General features: G+C 46.5%; 1 protein-coding gene across 1 annotated transcript in view; it reads left to right on the forward strand.

Moving 5' to 3' along the window:
- The window catches only part of STAB2 (stabilin 2), a 944658-nt gene that overhangs the window by 338466 nt on the left and 582214 nt on the right, over positions 1-23978 (forward strand). Inside the window, exons 20-21 of the mRNA XM_078674824.1 lie at positions 1207-1311; positions 22466-22552. Coding sequence (XP_078530950.1) covers positions 1207-1311; positions 22466-22552 — 192 coding nt within the window. The remainder of the gene's footprint in view (positions 1-1206; positions 1312-22465; positions 22553-23978) is intronic.

A 23978-nucleotide genomic window follows, 5' to 3' on the forward strand; every position in this document is an offset into this window, starting at 1 on the left:
AAGCTAAATGGCCACCTGGGTAAATAAAACCCAAATACTCCCAAGAAGTCTAAAGCATTTGCAATCACTCACTGGAGATGCTGACAGGTGATTCGCCTGTCAAGCGCATCCTGACACTTAGTTCGTAACTCGCCTTATTGTGCCACCAACTAACACCCATTGGCCCCTGTCTTTTACATAATAAAACATTTTGATAGAAAGGAGCATCGGTGGTACAAATCACCCTATCCCCGCCGCTTCGAGGGTATTATACTGTGTTCAAGCTACAACATAAGAACAATAACTTAAATTGAAGGGAGACAAAAACTGTAAACTCGCGCAGGCAGAAGAAAAGTGTGTGTTATGCTGCGTGTTGCATTAGTTATGAAATGTTGTGCTATGCTGTAATACTTGCTAAAGGCATTTTATTGTGGTGTGCTTCTTAAATAGGCAGGTTTGCAATCAGCTACCTTCTCAACCCAAAGATATCCCCCTTTTCACTTTAGTAAATGCTCGGGTTCACACAGTGACCCTCGCTTAGTTCTCGTCTTGGGTACTGATAACCTGCTACTGCATAAAACGAGGCAATGCTATGGCTTTCAAAGAAGAAAAAACAGCAATGCTGAACCCTATTAAACCTGCAGATTCCTGATCCATTTCTTTAGTCCCTAACAAACTCCCGGAGCACTGAGTTTTTGCTCAACCTGGGCACTTTGCAGAAGATCGCACTGGTCTGGACATAATACAGGTCTGAATAAGAGGCTGAGATAAGAAAACATTAGTTTTGGCCTCTTTCTGCTCGATGATTTGAGAATTGTGTTGGTGTCGGGTGGTCATCCTTTTAGATCTCTTGGCGGCCTCTGAAACTGTCTCCCACTAACTGCTGTTGAGATATCACCTTGAGATGGGCATTCAAAGCACATTGCTGATTTGAGTGGGCAATTCTTATGCAACCATGCAGAAAGTGTGGATTCGTCAACCTGGGAACGCATCAATTTTAAATCACTCAGTGAGGCCTTTCTGTTTTATAACCATGTGGTGCGATGTAGCCTTTTAATCCTGGAAAGTTGGAGGTGCGAGAAATCCACCCCACCGTAATCTGGCATCCAATCAATATTGCTGTAAACCTGCTTTTGAGTGTCTTCTTAACCTAAATCTTAGCAAAACAACTATCCTTCTTTAATGCAATATGTAATATTTCAGCATATTTTTTTTGCTTCATTTCAGGAACTCTTTTCACGTAATTGTTTTTATGCAGGCATGGCCAGCATGTCACTTGTTCTGAGTTTTCCAAGAAGGGGCTGTGCTCGGCACTGCAATGCAACTGTAAAGGTGAGTTTGTTGTTTGTTACAGCAGCTGCAAGTTATGTGAGCACAGTGAATTTTGTCTCTGAGCTACAAACACGGAAACATGTTAACACTGCTACTATAAATACCATATCTACTTATTCATGGGTTTTTATAGGGCTGGTTGAGCTAGAGAAAAGACAGTTCGTTCAAGACCTGAGAGCAGTGATAGATAGAAGCTGGGTTATAGGACAGGCTTTAGAAGGTAAAAAGATCCAGTTTAGTAAAGAAGGGGGAACTGATGGCCTTAAAGACTGGCAAGATGGAAATGTCCCTGTACAACCTTAATGGAGAAAAAAGGAATACGATCAAACAAATGGCGCGTTATGAGCATAAGTTTGAAGGATATATCAGGAACCAAATGCATGGCTGTAGAACAAAAATTCCAAAGTCTGGAAGTGGCAGGAGAAAATGATTACGAGCCGGCTTGGATTTTCTTGAATAGAGAATTGGAAATATGAGGAGTGTCTTTGCTGGTGGTTTGAAGATAGAATTCTCCCACCATGTATAAATTTGACAAGATGTTTGTAGTTCCTCTGCCTTAGAACAAATGTAAGAGAATATGCAGGCAGTGGAGGTCTGTATTGTAGTCAGCGCTCAGGGTGAGCCATTCTGCCCAACCTGAATTAGGGAGCTGCAGTGTCATTCACTTATCGTCCCGTCACAAAGCAGTAAGTTGATACGGCTCACAAGGGACTAAGTCTGTGTGGACTGTGGGTTCATATTTACATCAGAGTCACCTCCGAATTATATGTCTGTTGACACATTTAGGTGTGGGAGCATCAGTGCTAGACCATTGAAGAAGCACTATGTAGATGTAGATGTTGCTGACTTGATTATTGACAATTGCTTAGATTTATTGTTTATCACTGAGACTTGGCTTGCTGCCTTCTCAAACCTCATTTTGGCTTTGGCTACACCTGCTGTCTATAAAATCCACCGGGTGGATCGTCCAGTAGGCAGAGGTGGTGGCTTGGCTATTTTGTATAGGGAATGTTGGACTCTTTATAGTGAATTACCCACCCTCTGAGGAGACTGTGATGCTCTGGATTTTAGCTTGTAACTTTTGGCCCATTTCACTTTGGGGGGGGGGGGTCCCTGATCTATCGGCCACCTGGATCAGCCAGAGTCTTTTTGGATACCTGTGGGGATGCGTTGGCAGAGCGTGCACTGTGTTTCTCCAATTATGTGCTCCTTGGGGATATTAATCTCCACCTTGACCAAACGGAGATGACTGACCCTGCAGCTTTTCTGGACTCCTTGCACTTGGCCAACCTTTCACAATAGGTCAGTTACCCTACCCATCTAGGAGGCCACACCTTGAATACCATCTGTTCTAATTTCCCTATTTCAGTGGTGAGGCAGAGGCCGGTCACTTGGTCGGATCATTTTCCCATACTTTTTTCATGGGAAATTAAGCACTCTTCCCGACCAGCTAACTGGCACCGCCCCCCTTCCACTAGGAAATTGGACCCCGGGCAGCTTAGTAGCTCTCTGACAGCCTCCTGGCCCTCCCTCCTTGGGGACCTGGAGGTAAACCTGTCTCAGTTCAATGACTGGATTTCTAGTCCAGTTGCCACTCTGTCGGCACCATGTCAGCCAAGGCTGAGGAGAGAGTCCTCCTCTAAGCCTTGGTTCACTCCTGAGCTAAGGACTCTGAAACATGCGTGCAAAATATTGGAGAGAGTATGGCGCTCCAGTGGATACTGCTCTACTGATAAACACGATCTGAGAGCCAAACAAAAACTCTACTATGCGGCTATTGGAGTGGCCAAAGGCCAGTATTACTCTGCTTGCATTGATCGGGCCAACAACAACTCAAAATAAATCTTTGCTATTGTGCAGAGTTTCTTAGCCCCTAGCACCCAGGTGACACTTTGGCAAAATCTTTCAAGGATATAATAACTAGTATCCAAGAGTCATTTTCGACTTCTCCCAGGAAGCTTTTAGGTGGTTTGCTGGCATGGCCGAGGGTTGAATCTGCCTCCACTTTTTCCGCATTTAGATCGGTTGATCTGCCCAGTACTCTCAGAATCCTTAAAGCACTAAAGTCAGGATCACCTAACGACCTGTGTGCAGCCAGGCTTCTGTCTGATGTGGCGGATACTATAAATTCAGAAGTGAATTTAATGGTCAACAAATCACTTCGGGAGGTGCGTGTTTCTATGTCATGGAAGCAGGCGCTGATTCTTCCCCGTCCTTAAAAGGCCGTCACTTGACCCTCTGGGTCCTGAGAGTTACCGACCTATCTCTCTTCTGCCAAGTTTGTCTAAGGTATGCGAGAAGGTGGTTACGTGTGAACTTACCAACTATGTTGAGGTGTCAGGCTTGCTTCACCTGGCTCAATCCGGCTTCAGTGCCTCTCATAGCATGGAGTCAGCACTGCTAGAGGTGACAGAGATGATTCGGGTGTGCTTGGATGCCGGCGGGAGAGCAGCATTGGTAATGCTAGATCTCTTGGCGGCATTCGACACTGTACCCCACACCTTGCTCCTTGACCGTCTATCAGAGATAGGTATCTCTGGCTCGGCTCTGCAGTGGATCAGGCCCTTCTTAGAGAGTCTGTCACAGCAGGTTTGGCTTCCTCCCTGTGCCTCCGTGTCTATGCAGATTACTACTGGCGTGCAGCAGGGGTCATCACTTAGCCCCCTGCTTTTTAACATCTATGCAAATCCGCTGGTTTATCTTGGGAAGTCACTGGGGCTAAAGTGATGACATACGCTAATGATACCCAGCTTCAGTTCTCATGGATCAAGGAGGATGACTCGGTTGTGGCTGCGCAACAGTGTCTATCTTCAGTTTTCCATTGGCTTGCGAATGCACAGCAGAAATGTAATGAAGGAAAATCTGAAGTGCTTCTCTATGGCTCATTCTTGACGAACTTCAAAGAAAGGCTTTGGCCTCCTGGTTTTCCTCGACCAACTGCGCGCAAAGGCACCTCAAAAAACCTTGGCATCTGGTTAGATGAAAATCTTAATTTCTCAACACAAGTAAAGAAGCTGGCTGGTACCTGCTTTAGCACTTTAAAAACCCTGAGGAAATTTCTTCCCCTTCTCCCAGGTAGTGGCAGAAAAACTGTGGTCCATGCCTTGATTTTGTCCCGATTGGACTATGCCAACGCCCTCCTGGTTGGTAGTCCAGGTTTCCTTGCCAAGAAACTGCAAGTTGTCCAAAACTCGGCGGCCAGACTTCTTCTGGGGCTGTCATCAAGGCACAGTGTTCGCACCCACCTGCACTCCTTGCATTGGCTCCTAGTCGAATCTCGTCTGAAATTTAAAATGCTCTCTATCGCCCATCAGGCCCTTTACGGTCTATGCCCTATTTATTTGCAGAAGAGGTTTGCCTTTTATACACCAGGGAGACAGCTGCACTTGTCTGATCAGCTGCTGATACTGACCCCTAGGTTTAAGCGCCAAAGACTTGATGGGAATTCCTTTATGCACAAAGCCGGTCTGGCCTGGAACATGTTGCCCTTGGCCCTTAGGGGCACCCAGGATCCATTGCTGTTTAAGAATAAGCTTTTTTAGTCTCTGATTAGTGTTCCTTTGTCTTTTTCTGAAGCAAGCGCCGGGACACTTTTGAGTAGCCGTGCGCTGTATAAATTAAATATAACATAACATAACATGAACACGATTTCTTTATTCATTAAATAATTTGGTACACATAAGTGTCACAGTCATCAGAAGGGAAAGTCTCTTGGCTCTTTATTCAATGCACTGGCTTATACAGTAGAATGTAGAACCTGTGACATGATACATTTTACTACCTCAAGAACTAGGTGACAAAATACCAATACTTATATAACATTACACACAACTTCACTCACCACAACACTTCTTCCTCTTCATACACTGAAAGGGAGAAAAAAGGAAAAAACAAATAGAAAAGTATGCACAGACAAAATCATTTATTTGCAAACATAATGCTTCAACATTCCTCCTTGCTGCACCATCACCAGACAGGCAAACACAGATCCCTTTGGACCTGTGTGGTATTTCCCAACACTCACTAGCACTGCTCAATCCATCTTCTTCACTAGCAGGATGAAAACAGCCACGGGTTGTATACCGAAATATTGACAACAAAAATATTGGCAAGGAATAGCAAGGACACAAATATCAACTTTACATATTTTGTATGTAGAGTTAAAAATATTGATTAAAAAACTCTTTATATTAAAAATGTATAGCGTACAAACGCAAAATAAAAATATATACATTAAAGATTGCAAAAAAAGTAAACAAATAAAAACATGCAAACATAAATGATAAAATATACTTATACAAATAATTATAATTAAAAACACTACATATACAAGAATAAAAACACAATGTATAAAATAACGTTAAAATGTAAACTAAACCAACAAAAAAAGAAAAACAAAGCACACTAACCTTTCTTTTAAAATTTAAAAAACCATAAATTTTATTAAAACAACTGAAAAAACATATAAACAATTAGATTTGGAGGGCTCAAATTAAATCATTCCATTCTGAGAAGCAGTATGGAAAGTGTTGGACTTTGAATCGTTAAGATCTGCTATTGCAACCCTGTCGTTAGCAATAATAACAGAAGTGTTGGACTCTGGAGGGTTAAATTTACTATTTCCCCTCCAATGTAAGCAGCTGTAGGGAAGGTGATGGACTTTGGAGGGTTTAGATTTACTCTTCCCACTCTGACATAATCAACAATAGGGAAAGGGCTGGACTTTGAAGGGGTCAGGTTTACTATACCTACACTCACTAAGGCAACAAAAGGGAAAGTGTTAAACTTTTAAGGGATAGTTTGTAACAACATTTTGGTGGAATACTATTAGCAGCACTGACACTGTCCACCAACTCTTCAGGAACAAAAGGAACTAGAGTAATTTATACTCTCCAATACTCTCACGACGAACATCGCATTCTTGATCATCATCTTTGTCGACACTGAACACCAGACAATCTCTATTTTCTCTGTCAATCAATCTGGCATTTCTGCTGCGCACCATGGACCTCTTTCAGAGTGCAACACCATTCAAATGCTAGACCAAACCATTTTCCAACATTACTGCATTCCGCAGGACTTTAAAAGCTAGTATTGTGGACAAAGAAACAGCCATCACATTCATTTTGGCTTTCACATAGTCAATTTTGTACACATACACTTGCAATCTCATCAAACATCTAGTCAAATATGCTGTTGCCTCGCACAATGCCTCCGTAGTCAATCATTTGGTATACTGTTTATGATCCCACAGGATCATTACCGGGCTGCTCCATCCAAATGTCCTACAATGTTCCAAAGACAATGCTAAAGCCTCACGGACCATGACTGAGTATTTCTCTTCTACCGGGAACAGTGAATGTGATGCAAAAGCTATAACCCATTCCTGGCCCTTATTTTACCTTTTACTCAGCATAGCACCCAATTACATATTGCTGGCATCAGTAGTAATAATGTTCTCCATTTCAGTTCAAATCCTTAATGAGTAAAAGCTAAGCAATGTTTTGCTGAATCCTTTCATAATCCTTAATGCAATAATCACTGAAATTATTTGGATGAAACATTTATTTAAAAAATTTTAATTAGGGTTTTCTGCATGTTCAGGATAGGTCACAATACAATCAACGAAGATACGATTATTGCATGACAATAAAATTCTGATACTATGACGACAGGATAACTTATGTCTCTTGGGCATGTCCGTCATGTAGGGAATTCCTGAGTCTGTCAGTAGGCTATCGTGTGGGTGAATGCCATGTCTTTGTGCACCTGATTCCGTGGTCTGTGTGATCTTGGGGTTGCAAGGATCCATTATCCACTGACTGCGTTCCACCCTGTGTAACTAATGCCCGCAGTGGTGTCATGTGCGAGCTCATCGGATTTGAACTTTCCGACTGAGGTTGAACTGGGATCCGCGGGGGGGGGGGGGAGCGTCCCCCGCTGGGCATAGGGGAGAGAGGGAGAGGAGGACGGCGCAAGGCGGGAGGGCAGAGGCGAGCGCAGGGGTCATAGCGCTGTAGGACGAGGGTTTGGCGGGCGGCATCCGGTGAGACCCGGTAGTGCGTGTCATGGGGGGGGGAGGCTCGCGCTAACCATAAGGAGGGGGGGAGGGAGTCGAGGTCGTAGTTAAGGACCTCCGCCTCTGGGCGAGTCATCGCGGCGTGTCGGGTATCTCACAGGGGCGCTATTTGTGCGGTATTGGGTGTGTGCATGGGCTGAGGCCTCGAGGCGGGCTATCAGTTTGGGTCTGCGCCGGCGTTGGGGTGTCTTGGGCTGACGTATCATGCTTAAACTGTATCAGTAGTTGTGCCCATTCCATAGAAATAGGGTGTTTGCGCATCCCTTTGACCTCTTCATCTCTTAGGACCTCCTCCTACGCCGCGCCCCACTTATTAACGGCTCCCACCCAGGCCTCCTCCGGTGGCCCAGCCGGGGCTCTCCAGTGCATGGCTATATTCCGTTTGGCCAGGAGGATGGCCAGGGATGCGAATCGCCACTGTAGCTTCTCGGATTTCTTCCTCTTATATATGCCTAACGCGCAGGCTTCCCAAGTGGCGACATTTTGCAGGTGTACTAGTTCGCGTAATGTGTGGAGCACCTTGTTCCAGTATGTTTGCAGGGACGGGCAGTCCCAGAACATATGGTGAAAGGTTGCATTCAGCGTCAGACATCGGGGGAAGCGGAATTCCGTGTCGGGATAGTATTTATGTAACTTGTCGTGTGTCAGATAGGCTCGGTGGAGAATGTTGAACTGTATATTTTTAAAGCAGGCGTTTCGGGAAAGTTTTTTTGGGTACTCTAGCGCCCGTGTCCATTCCGTGTCGTGGAGAACCCGTCCTATGTTGTCCTCCCAGGACTGCCGAAGAGTTCCCGAATGGCTTTATAGTGCCATGTCACCAGGTGACTGCCCGCGCCCATACGCAATATTGTGTGCAGCACAGGGTGTGTAAGGGGTTCACTCGCCCGCGGGTCCCAATATGTCCGGCTTCTGTCTATCAGTTGTCTGTGCGTGAGGAATTGTCCAGGAGGAAGGTCTTCAGTTGTCCTTCCTGGAATAGGGCTTCCAATTCTGATACCCCACAGTCCGTCCACGTCTGCAGGTCCCTGTCTGTGTAGTACCCCTCCTTCCGAGGGAAGCCTATCGGGGAGCAACGGGGAGTACAGTGGTCACTCTTTGGATAGCCTGTGAATGCGCATCATGCACCTACGGGCCACGGCGACATGCACCGGGTGGGTACGGTCCGGCTTGGAGCCCGGCATCAGGAGCCGCCTAGGAAGGGGTAGATGTAGTGCCCCAGCGTCAGTGACCATCTCTCCCATCTGTCTCTCTGCCGTCTAATGGGACAGCCACTGGAGTTGCGCCGCTAAGAAATAGGATTCGAAGGATGGGGCGCCCAGGCCTCCGCATGTAGTGGGGAGCTGTAGAGTACGGAGAGCAACTCTGTGTCGTCCATCCCCCCATATCAGCGTCGTGAGGAGTGTGTCCAGTTCCCGGAAGAAGGCCCGGGGCGGAATCACGGGAAGGTTAGTGAAATGGTACAGTAGTCTGGGCACCATGACCATTTTGGCTATGGCTATTTTACCTATGGGCACCAGCGGGAGAGTCTTCCAGAAGCCTACTGCGGACCGCAGGCTCGCCAGGGCGTCATGGTGGTTACCCTCGTATAGGTCTGTTGGGGAATGGTACAATTGCACGCCCAGATATCTAGGGCCCGCCGAGCTCCATTTTAGGGTCTGTTTGCCTATCTGTAAATCATGAGGTGCCAGGTCCGGGCTAAGCGGGTATAATGCCGACTTATCCCAATTTACTTTGAGACCTGACATATCTCTAAACTCATGCAGGGCGCTCCAAATGGGGGCGAGATCGTCCGTTATGTCACGGACGTAGACCAGTAGGTCATCCGCGTAAAGTGAGACGCAGTGGAACGCACCCACGATCGGGATGCCCAAGCTCTCTCCCTCTCACCTCAAGCGGACGGCCAGGGGCTCCACAGCCAGTCCAAACAGAAGAGGGGAGAGAGGGCACCCCTGTCTGGTCCTCCTCTCCACTGGGAACGGGCCGAGATAGGCTTTCCAACTCTGACCCTGGAGGTCAGACCTCTATACAGAAGCTGAGTGTACGCCAACAGGGTGGGGCCTATCTGGATGGCCCGTAGTACAGCAAACAGATGGGGCCAGGTCAGGGTGTCGAAAGCCTTTTCTAAGTCAAAGATCAGGCAGGCCGCACGCGGAAATCGGTCCGTGCTTTCATGCTGTATGTGGAATAGTCGACGCAGATTGTGGGAGGTGTTACGGCGGGGGACAAAGCCGCATTGGTCGATGTGTACCAACGCTGGGAGAATTTGACTGTAGGGGTCGGCCAACAGCTTCCCCAGAAGCTTGCAGTCTGCGTTCAGCAGTGTAATAGGCCTATAGGAGGCCGCGAGTGTGGGGTCCCTAAGGAGCTTTGGGAAAGTTACTACTATCAACTCTCGGAATGGGGCCGGTAGGACGCCAGTGGTAAGGGCTTCTCTGTATACGGACGCCAGGTGGGGTGCGAGGTCGGCCACGAAGGTTTTAAGGTATTCCAGGGGGAAGTCGTCCATCCCCGGCGCTTTCTTTTTTGCTAGCGAGTTCATGGCACCCCTTATGTCTCAGGGTGTAATCGCACTATCTAGGTCTTTCCTATCTGTCGGAGATACTGCCGGCATGCCGGACGGGCCCAAGAATTGGGGGAGGTCGCGCAACCTCGTCGGTGTCGGTGTGCAGTATTTTGTGGCGTAATAGTCATGGAAGATGTGTAGTATGTCGAGTTGGGAGTGTTTTAGGTGGCCCTGTGAATCCATAAGTTCCGTGACGGGCGGCGCCGTCGCGTCTTGTTTAGTCAGCCAGGCTAAAAGCGCGCCTGTTCTGTGGGTCACATATGCGCGGAAGTTGTATTTACGCAAGTCCCTCATGGCTTCCGCGTGCGCTAATTTTGCCGCAGTGAGTTTTGTGAGCGTGGCTGCACCTTTGTCTGTGTCCCGAGAATGATCCGCCAGTGTGTTCTCCGCTACACTCAGCGCGCGTTCTAGTGTGCGCCGGACTCCCACCACCTGTTGGATGCAGTGACCCCTGGCGCTAACTTTGTAAGCATCCCACTCTATGGCCCTGGAGGAGGCTGTGCCCACATTGTGCAGAAAGTGGTCCCGGAGGAATTCGCTGTGCGAGTGCCGAAAGGCTTGATCAGTAAGACATTCCTGGGGGAGTTTCCACGTTGGGACCGGGGGGTGTGTGGGCAGCCATCGAAGAGTCAGTACATGCGCGTCGTGATCTGATAGTATTCTCCCCATGTACTCTGCGTGTTTTATCTTGGGCGGTAGACTTGTGGTGCATAAGAATGTATCTAGTCTCACCCTCAAGTCGTGTGGGATAGAATGGAAGGAGTAGAGTCGTTCGGCTGGGTGCAATGTTCTCCACGCACACACCAGGGACCAGTGATCCAACCACCGGTGGAAGCGTCCAGTTTGTTTGTGTGCTGGTGAGTGGAGTGGCGGGGGTGAGATCTGTCGAGGTGCAGGTTTAGCGCGCAATTGTAGTTCCCTCCCAGGATCCAAGGGATGTCTGCATGGCGAGCCAGGACACCAGTCAGGGCGTTCCAGTATTGTTCCTGATCTGTGTTGGGGGCATTTACACAACCTATAAGGATTGACTGGCCTTCTAGTAGACCTATCAGTATTGCATTACGGCCTTCCCTGTCTACAATCCTGGTGTGTTCCTTAAAGGGGACCCCTGGTCGGATCCATATGAGCACGCCTCTTGCGAAGGCGGAGTACCCCGTGGCGCAGAGGGTTCCGCGCCATTTTTTGTGTAATCGACCTACTTCTTGCACCGACAGGTGTGTCTCCTGTAGGAGGGCTATATGGGCTTGTTGGCTTTTCACATATGCATATACCGAATACCGCTTGCTGGCTGTATGCAGGCCCCTGACACTGAGCGTAAGGACCTTGAGGTCTGTGTTCAATAGTTTGTGTGTCATGTGGTGGCTACGTGATTCGAGCACTCATCTCGGGTGTGCCCCTCGTCCAGTCCACCCCCACTCGTCGCCCTCCGCCCCTCACCCCCCGAAGTCTGATTTGTCCGCTCTGTGTGTCTCTCTCTCGCATGGGGATGACTGAGAAAGGAATGAAATGGGTAAGGGGATAGAAAACTGTAACTTTGGGGAACAGTCGCAACATCGGGGACCCGTTGCACGAGGCAACGCGTCCAAACTAGGTTGCATAAGACTTTAGTTCGTAGTTGTGGGGTCGCGGAAGGGCCTCTCTCTGGCCACTGCCGGCTCGGCTCCGCGGTCTTTGAAGGCTAAGGTGAAGTGTCCACTAAATGCGGCTTGATCTGACTCCAGGGTCGGCTGGGTGGGGGGCCCCAGGTCCTGGCGCCCCACCCAGTGGTGGTCAATAGTCAATAAGTCTCTTAGCTCAGCTAGTGTCGTAGGGCCGCTTCTCGCTGTGTCCCAGCTCCCCCAGACGTAATCCGTCCGTCTGAGCGTCGTGTAGTCGCCGCAGTTTTGTTAGAGTAGGGTGTCCGCAGTTTGGGGGTCACCTCGGGGGGGGTCACTGAGCCTTCCCGGAATTCAGGTGCGTCGCTGCCTTCATCTTCCGAGCTGAATAGGTGGGGACCCTCCTCCGTGTCTGAATTTCTCCTCCGGGCGCCCATGGCGGCCACCGCTCTTAGTGCTTTCTGGCGCTCAGCGATGATCTGTGTCAGATCTGGGGAGCCTGTTCCCGAGGGACTGGGCCATTCCTCCAGTTGTGTCAGGGTGAGTTTCCGCAACCGTGGCCCCCCCCCCTTTGTGCGCCAGGGGCGTTCCGTGCAGGCAGGGTGTCATCTTGGTGTGGAAGGTGTTGTTCAATCCAGGAGCTCGCCTCTCCGGGGTCCGAGAAGAAGTGCGTGCCCCCGTCGCGGATGATCCTGAGGCGGGCCGGAAACAGGAGAGCGTACTGGGCTTTCCGTAGGCGCAAGACACGCTTGTCCACTTGAAAGGTGGCTCTTTGACGTTGCACGGCCTGGGAATAATCAGGAAATAACATTACTTATTTGTCCTCGACCTGTAGCCATCCCCGTGCCCTGGCCGCATAGAGGATGGTATCCCGGTCCCGGAAGTGCAGCAGTTTCAGTAGGAAGGGCCTGAGGGGGGAGGCCTGGCCTTGGCTTCCGCGCTGGTATACGGTGCGCCCGTTCGATGGAAAAGTGGGGAGTCAACTCGGCCGCCGGCGTGAATGTTGTGATCCAGTCAGTTATGTATTTGACCGGGTCAGCCCCCTCCGCTCCCTCCGGCAGATTCATGACGCGGATGTTGCTCCTGTGGGAGCGCCCCTCCAAATCATCTGTCTTGTGCTCTAGGGCCTGAATCCGGGTCTGAAACTCCTTCAAGGTTTGGTGGTGTTGCTGTACTTGCGGTTCTATGGTTTGCAGTGTTACTGCACCTTGGGACACCCTGTCGGCAAGTTTCCTGTGATCATCTTGTAGGATGTTCATGTCCGTAGCTAGGGTGTCAAATTTGTGTTCCATCGCCACTCTGGAGTGTTCTGTGGCCGCTAAGACCTGGTCGAGTTTTTTGGACATGGTGCTGTCTTCGGGAGGGTCATCTCGGGGTCTGGTGACCGCCGGCACCTGGACGGGCGTTTTCTGGGGGCGGCCCATGTTTAGAGGGGGATTACCACCTGATGTGTTACCTCGTTGGCAGTTATGGGGTGCGATGGGTAGTTCTTGTGTCTCGGGGGAGGGGGGCGGAGCGGTCCCTCCACCGCGGGCGCCGGTCGCGCTGAATCTGTGGGCCGTCCTGCCGGGTGTTAGTAGGAGGGCGCAATTTATCTTATGAGCGCGGGTCACCTCTCCTTCAGTCTCTGCATCGCCGACCCCGGTGGCACACACCCGCCTCTGGTCACGACGTGTACCGCGATGTTCAGCCCAGGTGGCTGGTACACACCCCTGGCCCCGTCTGCACGTCATGGCCCCGATGGAGGGGAAGGCGGTCCCCGGCGTCCCCCCCCACTCCCTGGCGCACCTCAGGGACGGTGTCCGTCTGCTGGTGCCGATCGTTGTAGTCAACCTCGGACGCGGAGCGGGGGAGGAAGCGGATGGGTTGAGTGACTCTCCCTCACTTTTAGCGGGGTGCTGCAAGGGCTCTGCGGGCGCGACGTCAAGGCCGTGCTGTTCCCCTCTGCCAGTGTCTCTAAACAGATCCTCCTAGGGTCGCGGGGATATTGAAGGTTGCCTCCCAGCGTTGGGCACTTCACTTGCAGTCTCTGGGTTGCTGGGTCCCCGGGTCTGGGCCTCCCCCACCACCTCACCTCACTTTCGCAGGGCACTCGTCCTAGGTGGTGCCAGCCAGACTCCCCCCGCCTCGCCGGACCAAAGCCGCCTCTCCACGTCGTCTCGAGGGTGCTGGCGCGGGACCTGTGTCCGCCGGCCGGGTCGGGAGGGAGGTGGGGAGGGGCGCCCACCGCGCCGATGTTGGGCCGAGCCTCGGCCCTCCGCGAGACTCAGTGTCGTCAGGACCAGCCGGGCACGTCCCGCAGTCGTCCTCTTCCAGGCCTCGCTCCGCTCGCCGGGATGGCTCCGGGGGTAGTTCTCAGAGGTTCGCCGACCTTCGGCACCGATCCGCCATTTCATATGCGCCGGGGCAACAGACATGGCGATTTCGTCCCTGCCGTGCCACTCCGCCGCGACCAGGGCACATCGGCATGCTTCCCGCAATCTTCGGGAACCAGCGGCGGGCACTATGCCGCTATTGGACGAGTATTAAGGGCACTTGAGGCCGCGGTCACCGACCGGCAGCGGGAGCCTCACTGAGAGACGTCCACCATCTTGGCTGGTCCGGCCACGCCCCCTCATTATTTGGATGAAACATGTATTACATATTTGGCAGACAATTCAGCAATACCCAAAAAAGATATCATGTCATCCTTACTTCCCAGCAGTTTTGTTTTACCCCCTCACCACATAGCTCATGCCTCAAACATATAACATTTGTCTCTGTAAGCATGTACTTTACAAACTTCTCTGTTAATCTATTTGTTTAGAATTTGCAACACCTTCTCAAGGGGCTCATCACCCATTATTGGGATGTATTCCTGGAAAAATATGTATTCCTTCAGCTTTCATGAACAATCTAAACATTAACCTCTGAAGAACTGATACCTAACCATATGGCATGCGTTTGAACTGATGTGAACTATCCGGTATAGTTTCCTATCTGGGGGAAATGGGATCTGATGATAGCTGATGACAAATCCACTGCTGAAAACCATTTATTATTTTTAATAGTGGTCAAATTCTTGTTTATCTTGGGCAAAGGAAACCTGTCAACAACTATATTCCTGTTAAGGTGCTTCATATCTACGCATAAACTCATGATGGTAGCCCGATGCACGATTCCCACAGGTGCACTCCAGATGGATGCCTCCTTCGGTTAAATGATTTCAGCTTGGACTAATTTATCCAGCTCAGCTGTCAATTATTTTCTCCATGCAATCAGATTATTGTACTGTGGGGTAGAGGTCACCCTTCAAAATAATTTTGTTTACTGCTTCAAGTTTATCTGCTGCCCCACTACATGCCATCGGACATTTTTGCCAAAAACTTTTCTTCTTTAAACTTGTGCTCATCCACAGTAGAACCTGCTCTGGGCTATTTGGGTCCAACTCAATGTGCGAATTACATTGGATAATCCAGTCAAGAAATGTTGACCCCTTCTTTGCTGCATAGAATTTCCCTTGGTTTCCTTCCTTTAAATTTGAATCTCAGCAGCCGGTATCCCAGCATTTCTGTTTTTTCACTGCTGTATTTTTCAGGACTCATGTCGCACTCGCAATAATTGTCACCACTTTTATTCACAAATGTCTTCTTCCACACATTCCACAGTCATATGTGGAGATCCCGAATCTGCCAGGGACTACATCGATTTCTAACCTACCAATCATTAAGCGTCATGTGGTTTTCCTCTTTCTCAGGTTTTCATCATATATATTGAAAATAAAATGTTCTTTCAATCTCAAAACAGCACTTCGTTATTTGCATTTCTCCACCTCGTTTTCAGAAAAGGACATTTCTTCAGCTACTAATTTGGCACATTTTTTTTTCCCTACAAATATTATAAGAAGTCCCAACTATGTCAAACTCACTCTATTTTTGTTTGAGCGCTGGACATAATTTGATATAAACCAAGGGGCATATTATCAAGGGGGTTTATCTCCGCATTTTTGGCTTTAAAAGCCAAGAAAGCGGAGATAAAATTATCTCCCTATTACCTAGCTGTCGCTAACACCAGTTAGCGACAGCTAGTAGGAGATAGCGACCATCTTGGGCCCCACTTTGCATGTCAGTGATATTTATCACTAATGACATGCAAAGTGGGCGTGCCAAGATGTTAGCGACTGGAAACAGTCGCTAACATCGCTATCTCCTATTACCAACTTTTGCAGATATTCGCGCTAAGCACAAATATCTCCAAAAGCTAACACCTGCCCTGAGCAGTTCTTAGCCATATTATCCAATGGGAGGTGGATAACATGGCTAAGAGCATTAGCTCGGTAATGCATGAATATCGCTGACTTTTCAGCGATATTCATGCATTGCGTCCGTTTTTTATCGCATTTGCGATAAACCTTGGTAATACCAAGGTTTATCTGCGGTAAAAATCGGCCCAGCTTAGCGGTAACATTTTCTCTCTAACCAAGCAATAGCGATAATTATCGCTATTGCTTGGTAATATGCCCCCAAATTACTTCTGCTGTCACAATACTAACACCTAGTTACATTAGATTTATTGCAATCGCTACCCCCAGGTATCACATCACTGTTTGCTTTTATTCTTCCCACCATTACTCTCACTACTATGAACATCTTTGCAATTAGCCCAGATAATTCAGCTTTGTGCACGATCATCACAACATCATTTAATTCAGAGTCTCCGTTCACCCACAATCTCTCTTGTATACTAGAGCCTCTAGGATGCATCCCAACTTGACCTCCTACTAGTTCTTCCTGTAACGTACCAAATAGGCACTCTAATGCTAACTTCCTCACAGCACTCATCAATAGTCAACTTTGTGCTTGCTTCCTATGATAAAACATTTACCTTGTGATACCAATGCATACTTTTGGTGCACAATGGGCAGCCAAAACGTATAAGGCATTGTCAAATACATTAAGTTCCCAGCATCATCTCCCTTTGGTGTTTGGTTGAACTTGTTTAACCCCCTCGGGACCAAGTGAATGCAGCATTATTTGCTACTTCCTTTCTTCTGACAAGTTGTCCTCCTCATCGATGGTTGCAATGTAATTTAATAAATGTTCTTTCCATTCTGACCATACAGGATTTGATTCTATGGAATGCTCAAACTCTCTTGGAGGGTTTATGGCAACACTGCACACTCATTATAACAAAGTGGAATATTTCTGTGTCCGTGCTTCACCAGGTTGACCTGGACCAGTTCACACTCCCCACTTCGCCACATTAATTCTATGGTTCAAATGTAGTCTGAAATACCACTACTACGTATTAACTAATCTTAACTAATCTTAACAATAGTTCACACATTAGGACTGAAAAGCAAACTAAAGTACACAAGGAAGCAATGGCACACTATTCCAAGGTTGTGCTTTGTAAGGAATTAAAGTATATTAATGAAGCAATGGCACATTGATTCTTTCATGCTCTCAGTAATGCAAAATGTCACCATATTCAATTTACATTGTTCTGGTAATAAACATGTTCACACAGTTGTAATGTGCTAGCTGTCATACGGGCTTCAGAAACATCCATCAGGTTGCTCCAATATGCCCCCCACTTAAGGTCATGTATACTTGACCTACATTCTCTGCATGCATCTATCCACAGTGTGGTGTGTGTCTTCCATATGATTCAAGCACTGCTTGTAGCTGACTTGAAAGATATAGAATGTTTATAGCTTGCGGATAGCAGCTGTAAAGACACTGAGGGAGTAAGTGCCAAAATTGCATATGTTGTAGCACTGATCAATTCAATACTAACTTTGAATGTGAAAATTCCTATTCAAAATAACTGTGGGTGCTTCCATGTAGAGTAGCATTGTTTTTAATTCCTCCTCTGTAATAGCTCTCCTCATTGTAATCCTAAATCAGGTGAGGCAAAGTATCGGTGCACACAGGTTCTTTTATCAGGTCGCATGTAATATTCGTCGCCAAAACATTAGATTAACCAATACTTATAGAATATTATGCTACACAGTACCCACAACTACAAACAAAACAAAAACAGTATTTTACTGAAAACACAAAAAAGTCTTTCTACTCAGTAGTTGGATTTACAATCCTAAATTTCATCAGATCGATCCTGAAGATCTCTGTGAGATTTTTGTTTTTTTAAATGATCAGCTCAATTGTTTGTCTGATGCTGGTGGCTACTGACTCTGAAAGCTCCCTGGGCCCTGCTAACCAGGCCCCGGGCTCATGCTCTGTTTAAAAGGTATATGGTAACTTGTGTAATTACAATTGGTTCAGACACCCTACCTGTAAGTCTCTAGTATATGGTAGAGTACATAGGTTTTATTGACCCAGTGGATTTAATGCACTTAAGTGTGCAGAGCTGTGGTGTCTACTGTCATTTTAAAACCAGCCCTGCCTTGCAGGCTGGTTTTAAAATAACACTATGTCCAAATTCGAATTTGGAATTAGCAGTACTTTCACAGTCTACAACTACTTTTTAATTACATGTAAGGCACCCCAAAGGTCTTCCAAGGTGCCCCAAGGATGGGGTGCCTTGTTATGTAAAGCATGGACATTATAAAACATGTTGTATATGCTCTGGTGAGGGAAAAGTGCCAATTTCACTTTGGCCTCCTGGGTAGCACTGCTAGCTCCATAGGCTAACATGGGAAGACTTTATTAAACTTTAATAAAGTCAAAATTATGGCATAGTGAGCTACAACAGTGATTCAAAGTATCAAAATATTAGTTACAATAAAGCCAACAACTTGCCTAGGTCTGATTTATTATAACTATTGCAGGAAAGTAGTTTTAGAACTTGCTTTCCTGAAGTTACCTACAAGAGCCCCGTAATAGCCTCTTCTGGCTGGCCAGCGTTTGACAGCCAAGCTGCTCCTTGGTTAGGTGTGAAGTGGCCTGGGGCTGAAACAATAGAGACATCTGGTGGGAGGAGAGCTGCTGCCTTCAGATGACAGGACAGGAAGGGGGTTGGGTAGCCAAACTAGTATTCAAAGGGAGAAGCACATATAATACAGGAACCATGCCCACTCCCACTTCCTACACCCCGAGCAAGATGGCACCCCTCTAATAAGATAAGGAGAGGGTCGGGAAAAGGAGTGTAGGAAAACTTTAGCCACACCTGTGGGTTGGGTTAACAGACCTCAAATCCAAGCAGAGATTTTCTCCATTTTGATGGAGATGTGCATTCTGTGACATAAATATGCCATACTTTCCAGGAAGTGGTCATACATGAGGGTGCAACTTGATCCCCATTGGTTGGGGGTACTCCCCCTCTTCCTAACCCAGAATATGGAACAAATATGGGAGAGCTGCATTGCACCTTATATCCCTGCTTGGAAACATCTAGAGAGAAACTACTGCCATGCTGAAACCTTGGATTGCACAAAGAAAGGGCTGCACTGAGAAGGACTGTATCTGCTGCACTCTCAAGACTTTACAAACGAGGGCTTTGCCTGGCTTTAAAGATTAAGAAGTGGACAACTCCCTGGTCAGCAACAGGAAGAAAAGTGCTGGAGGAAGTAATCTGCATATCTCTAACAAGGACAAGCCCAGATCACCAGCTTCACCTGGACTTGACTAGGTGCATTGTGTAAATTGCAGTCCAAACCCCCAGAGGCAATCAGGGCTTCTGGCCCCTTGGCTGGTGTTGTGGACCCTGAAAGGACCTTTCAGAAGAAGTTTTTAAAGTTAGGGAACTTTTTGACAAGTTTTTAGAATAAAGCTCCATTAGAAGACCAACCTCGACAACAAGAGTCAAGCCAGTGATATTGAACTGTGACTCGGCCTGACTTTACAGGGTTGCACCACTGAAATCTCCCGGAGCTCTTCGAAGTCAAAGACAAAGACCTTCAGGAGTCATTGAGGCATCGCTTGCAGCAGGCTGCCATTGTCGAACTGAAATCCGGATTAACAAAGCTGTTGCTCTATGTGGAGAGAAAAAGCTCCAAAAATCTTTCTAAGTGTGAAGGTAAAAACCTGACCAGCCCCAACCCCTCAACGTATCTGAGCCTCGCTATTGCAGACAGCCTAAAACTTTGAGTTGGTGCTGGTCCCGCGTGACCAGATAACCGCAATAGGCACTTTTCTTTTTCAGACATTAGAAAGCATATTTTTGCATTTAGTCTTCAAAAATTAATATCTCTGGTTCCCTATATTAGAGTTTTGTTGGTTTGGTGTCAATTTAAAGCTACAAATATTCTCTATTTGTAGAAATTTGTGTTGGATTTGATTTGTGTGTTTATTGACTGTTTTTGTGATATTAAATGCTTTTCACACCAGTCTCCTAAGTTAAGCCTGACTGATCGGTAGCCAAGCTACCTAGGGTTGAGCAAGGATTCATTTATTGAGACTTGACTGGACCTTATTTTTGAATGTGGTATTATTACTAGCAGTAGGAACCTACCTGCACCTACTAATGAACCACTTTCCAACATCCTCATTTTCCTTGTCACAGTACACTATATATAAATGACTTGAACTTTGTTTAGGTCTATAGAACATCAATTGAACAGCAAATGAATCCCTTTGCTCCATTGGCTCATAAACAGAGAAGTAACCAAAGGGACATTCACTTGGTCTGCTCACCATCCGCCTAATGCATTAATTAGCCAGTGTTTAGTTCTTTAGCTGAATTTTAGATGAGTCCCATATAAATAACCTTCACATTTAGTAATACCATTAAGCGAACATATAGACTTCTACACACTATTCAGTCTTCTCATTAAAATGATGACTGAATCCTAATTCTTTAAAAATTAACATTGTTTTTTGTTGGGAGAGCAGAATTTGTAGCTGAAAGGAATCATACAAAGCCTTCTTCAATAAAGAACAGCTGGCTCACATATGCACAGGACTCATTAGAGTTGTTGCTGTTCTTTTTCTGGTACATACATAGGGACTCACTAGCTCTGTAGCTTCCACATGCCCCTTTTTCAGTCTGTACATTTTTACAACCTACCTGTCTGGTAGCCAGTTCATATAGAGGCACCATTCCTGTAGTAAGAATACCTTGTAATCCATTTGTGGTTCTCTAATACCAACAAATCGTTCTACAGTAAGAATTTGGCAACTCAAGCACTTAGTCACAAAACGAGGACCCTTTGCCGTATCCACATGTAGCTTGGAAGTGTCCCTAGCAAAGGATTTTAGCAAACGTTATACTGGGTTCTCAGGCCTAGGGCTCAACTGGTATCCCTGAAAGGACTGCATGAGACATGCTAGTCATGCTGTTTCCCTGTTTCTCTCCACTTTCCAAAATCCAGTACACGTTGCCAGGGTGCCTGAGCCTTCAATCTGACGTTACAGGTTTTCAGTGTGTGTTAAGGAGTTGGGGTATATTTACTAAAATGTAGTGCTGGGTTTGTATCACAAAAGTGACACAAACTGGTGCAAAATGTGTATTTGACATTTACTTTCCAGCTTAAAACTGCAAAGACAGAAAGTCTCCCAAAAGAAACATAAAGCTGCCTCTAGTGGTGCTTTGCATTACCTAGCATCCGGGGCATTCCGTGGGTGGAACATGGGTGGAACCATGCTTTCTCTTTTATTTGTTCATTTGATCCAAGCAGTAGAGAGATTAAACAGAGAGTGAAATGTGAGTCTGGGTATGAAAGTCTAGGAGTTGTCTTGCTGAGATGTTCTTGACTCTCTGTACATCTGGTTCACATTGAGAGAGGCTCAGTGGCTTAAGGACAGTTAGCATAGTGTGAGCAGGAGGTTACTACGTTAATGGTGGCCAGTACAATTTGAGGAATACTTAATGGAAAACTCAATTGAATGGTTGGTGATAGCTCAGTATGGTACCAGAATATTGAGGCCTAAATATCGTTTGGAATACATATAGTGGGCCGGATGTACATGGCCTTTTGCATTTCTTAACAGGTCAAATCGCAATTTCAGCCCATTGAGGAATGGAAATCAGCCTTCCCATAGGGCATATGTGCTATTTAAATGACCACCACTATTTTCAGGGTGCAGCAAGAGGTGCCTTAGGCCTAACATCACCCTTGCTTTAGCATTTCCTAATTTGCAAATGCAAAAGCATTCGTACCTATGGGCCTTTAGGAGAGAATGGATTTGTACTGAATAGCAATATCCTAATAGCAATTCGCTATTAGTGAATCTCTGTTTTTGTACATACCATTTTGAATTTCCTAAATAACCATTTCTAAGGAGTTTCTCTTTAGGAAATGCAAAATAGGTATGTTGTACATCTGGCCTAGCGTCCTTAACATAGTTTACAACACTATTGGTCCACTGGAGTTAATAATGGAACTCTACACTCAAAGCAGGCATGTTTTTGTAAATGATATATAGGCCTCAATGTTTATGTCAGAGGATAATTTTATTACCGATTTTCTGACATAGATCATTTAGCTCTGGCCACTCTGTTAGCTGGGATGCTAATGAGGATGTACTTGCCCACGTGCACTGAGCATGGATGTGCTTATGATCCTGCTGTGCCACAGGCTTCTTGAATCTTCTGCAGATAGAGGAATGAGGAGAGTCGTGTTTGATTTGGAATATGTGGAGCGGTAATGGTGAGGTCTGAACTGTAAATTCTCATTGTTTTTTTGTATCAAGATACCTATTTTGTGTCTTTGGAGATGAAGTGGTATGATAGGTATTCACCAAGATTCTATTTGTGAGTGATTTTGAAAGTCAAGTATTTCGAATTGTAGAATTCCACAATTACTATGTTCCCTGATTTGGCAAGTAGCTTCATGGAAAAGCCTGGTGTAACGAAATCATTTTGCCTTTGTGACTGCATGTATGTTTAATAGAGCGCAATTCAAATACACAGTGTGACAATGCTGCGCTTTCAACAAATCTCAGTATATACTGCCATGTAATAAGTTTCCACATTTAAATTATAGTGATGCGTTCATTTTCATTCAGATTAACTTCAGTTGCCTTTAATTCACAGGTGCCAGAGTGCTGTAGTGGATTCTATGGTCCAGAATGCCTTCAGTGTCCAGGAGGGTTTTCCAACCCGTGTTCTGGGAATGGAAAGGTAAGCGCTTACTGAAGCTGGTAACGTACATCATTACCGGAGTATGACCTAGGAAGCAGAGAGCAAAAACCTCACTCAGTCTGTGATCTTCAAAGAAAGGCTTCCTTCAGCTGTGCTGGTGAAAGGAATGTCCCCTCCCTCGACGAAGTGGCGTTTCCTTGCTCCCCTGCTCCTCTTCCGCTGATGTCACCTTGCACCACATTGGAGGTGGTTAAAGGAAATGACCTCCTAGGAATGAAATAGGCATCAAACTCGTTTTTAGTCTCCTCAGTTGACTTCTATAGAGCATGATGCACAAGGCAGGGCTGCAGGTGATTTATATCAGAAGGAATAACCAGCTATTGAAGAAGGTAGATTATTATGAGGCGGGAAGAAACCCACTTGGATTAAGGCAAGAGGCTCCACGATCAATAGTGCAACTGTACCTAGGAGCAACAGCCATTGGGAAACAGTGGTGGATCTGCCTTGCTTTGCCTTCAAGTAGATACTTTTAAATGTAATGGGACGTTATAAAACATTCTCTTTTATGGGGGGAAATATCAAAGTCTGACAAAGGGCAAAGCTTTCTTGAAGGCACAGGGCATGCAGGATATATGGGATGATAATTATTGGTCAGTGGCCGAATGAAAAAAAGATGTTGAAATACACAATAAAAGACTGCTAGCAATGATCTTAATAACCGGCGAATCTTAAGAGCAACCTGTGCAAAACTGGAACCTCAGCCATACTTAGTAGACCGTATGAACCGTAACCTCAGTGAGCAATTCCTTCTGTTTCACAGGGCATTAGGCCAACAGGATAGTGACTGAGATCTGAAGTCATTACTCGCTGAGGTCATTTAGATAGGGCCAGGAATGTATAATGCTGTGTTATGTATTTGCCGCCGATTACTTGACTGGAGAAAGTTTTATTTGGGAGAGACGTTTAAACTGAACTCGACCTTTATGCTCCCCTCTATGTGCCCTATGTTTGTAAAGTAATCATATTACTGAGTACCAGAGTAAATCAATGTATGGGCACATTCACTTGTGCAATACAGAAAAGCAACTGTGGGGGAGACTACTGTCGTTTTATCAGTTGTTTCAAAGGGCCCACACACAGTTGATGTTGTAAAAGTACTGGTTTTATTCACTGTTATGACGTATAGTCGAATTTAATGTGCATGTAGTTAATTGTTTTATGCATAATGATATGGCTATCCAATTTGCAATATTATATTAGTTGCTTCAGTATATTCCCACTGGTGAGGCCACAGGCTGCCACCTAACACTGCCATAAACTGGGAGCTGTGACAATGTGCTCTAGAGATGTGGAGCAGGTTGTGGTTTGCACAGATCAATTATCAATTTGATTACATAATAGAAAATGTATACAATATCCACTGGTGCAAAACATATTGACAAGCATGTGCATTTCCACTGGGGTA

The sequence above is a fragment of the Lissotriton helveticus genome, chromosome 1_1 (genome assembly GCF_964261635.1).
Source record: "Lissotriton helveticus chromosome 1_1, aLisHel1.1, whole genome shotgun sequence".
Lineage (NCBI taxonomy): Eukaryota > Metazoa > Chordata > Amphibia > Caudata > Salamandridae > Lissotriton > Lissotriton helveticus.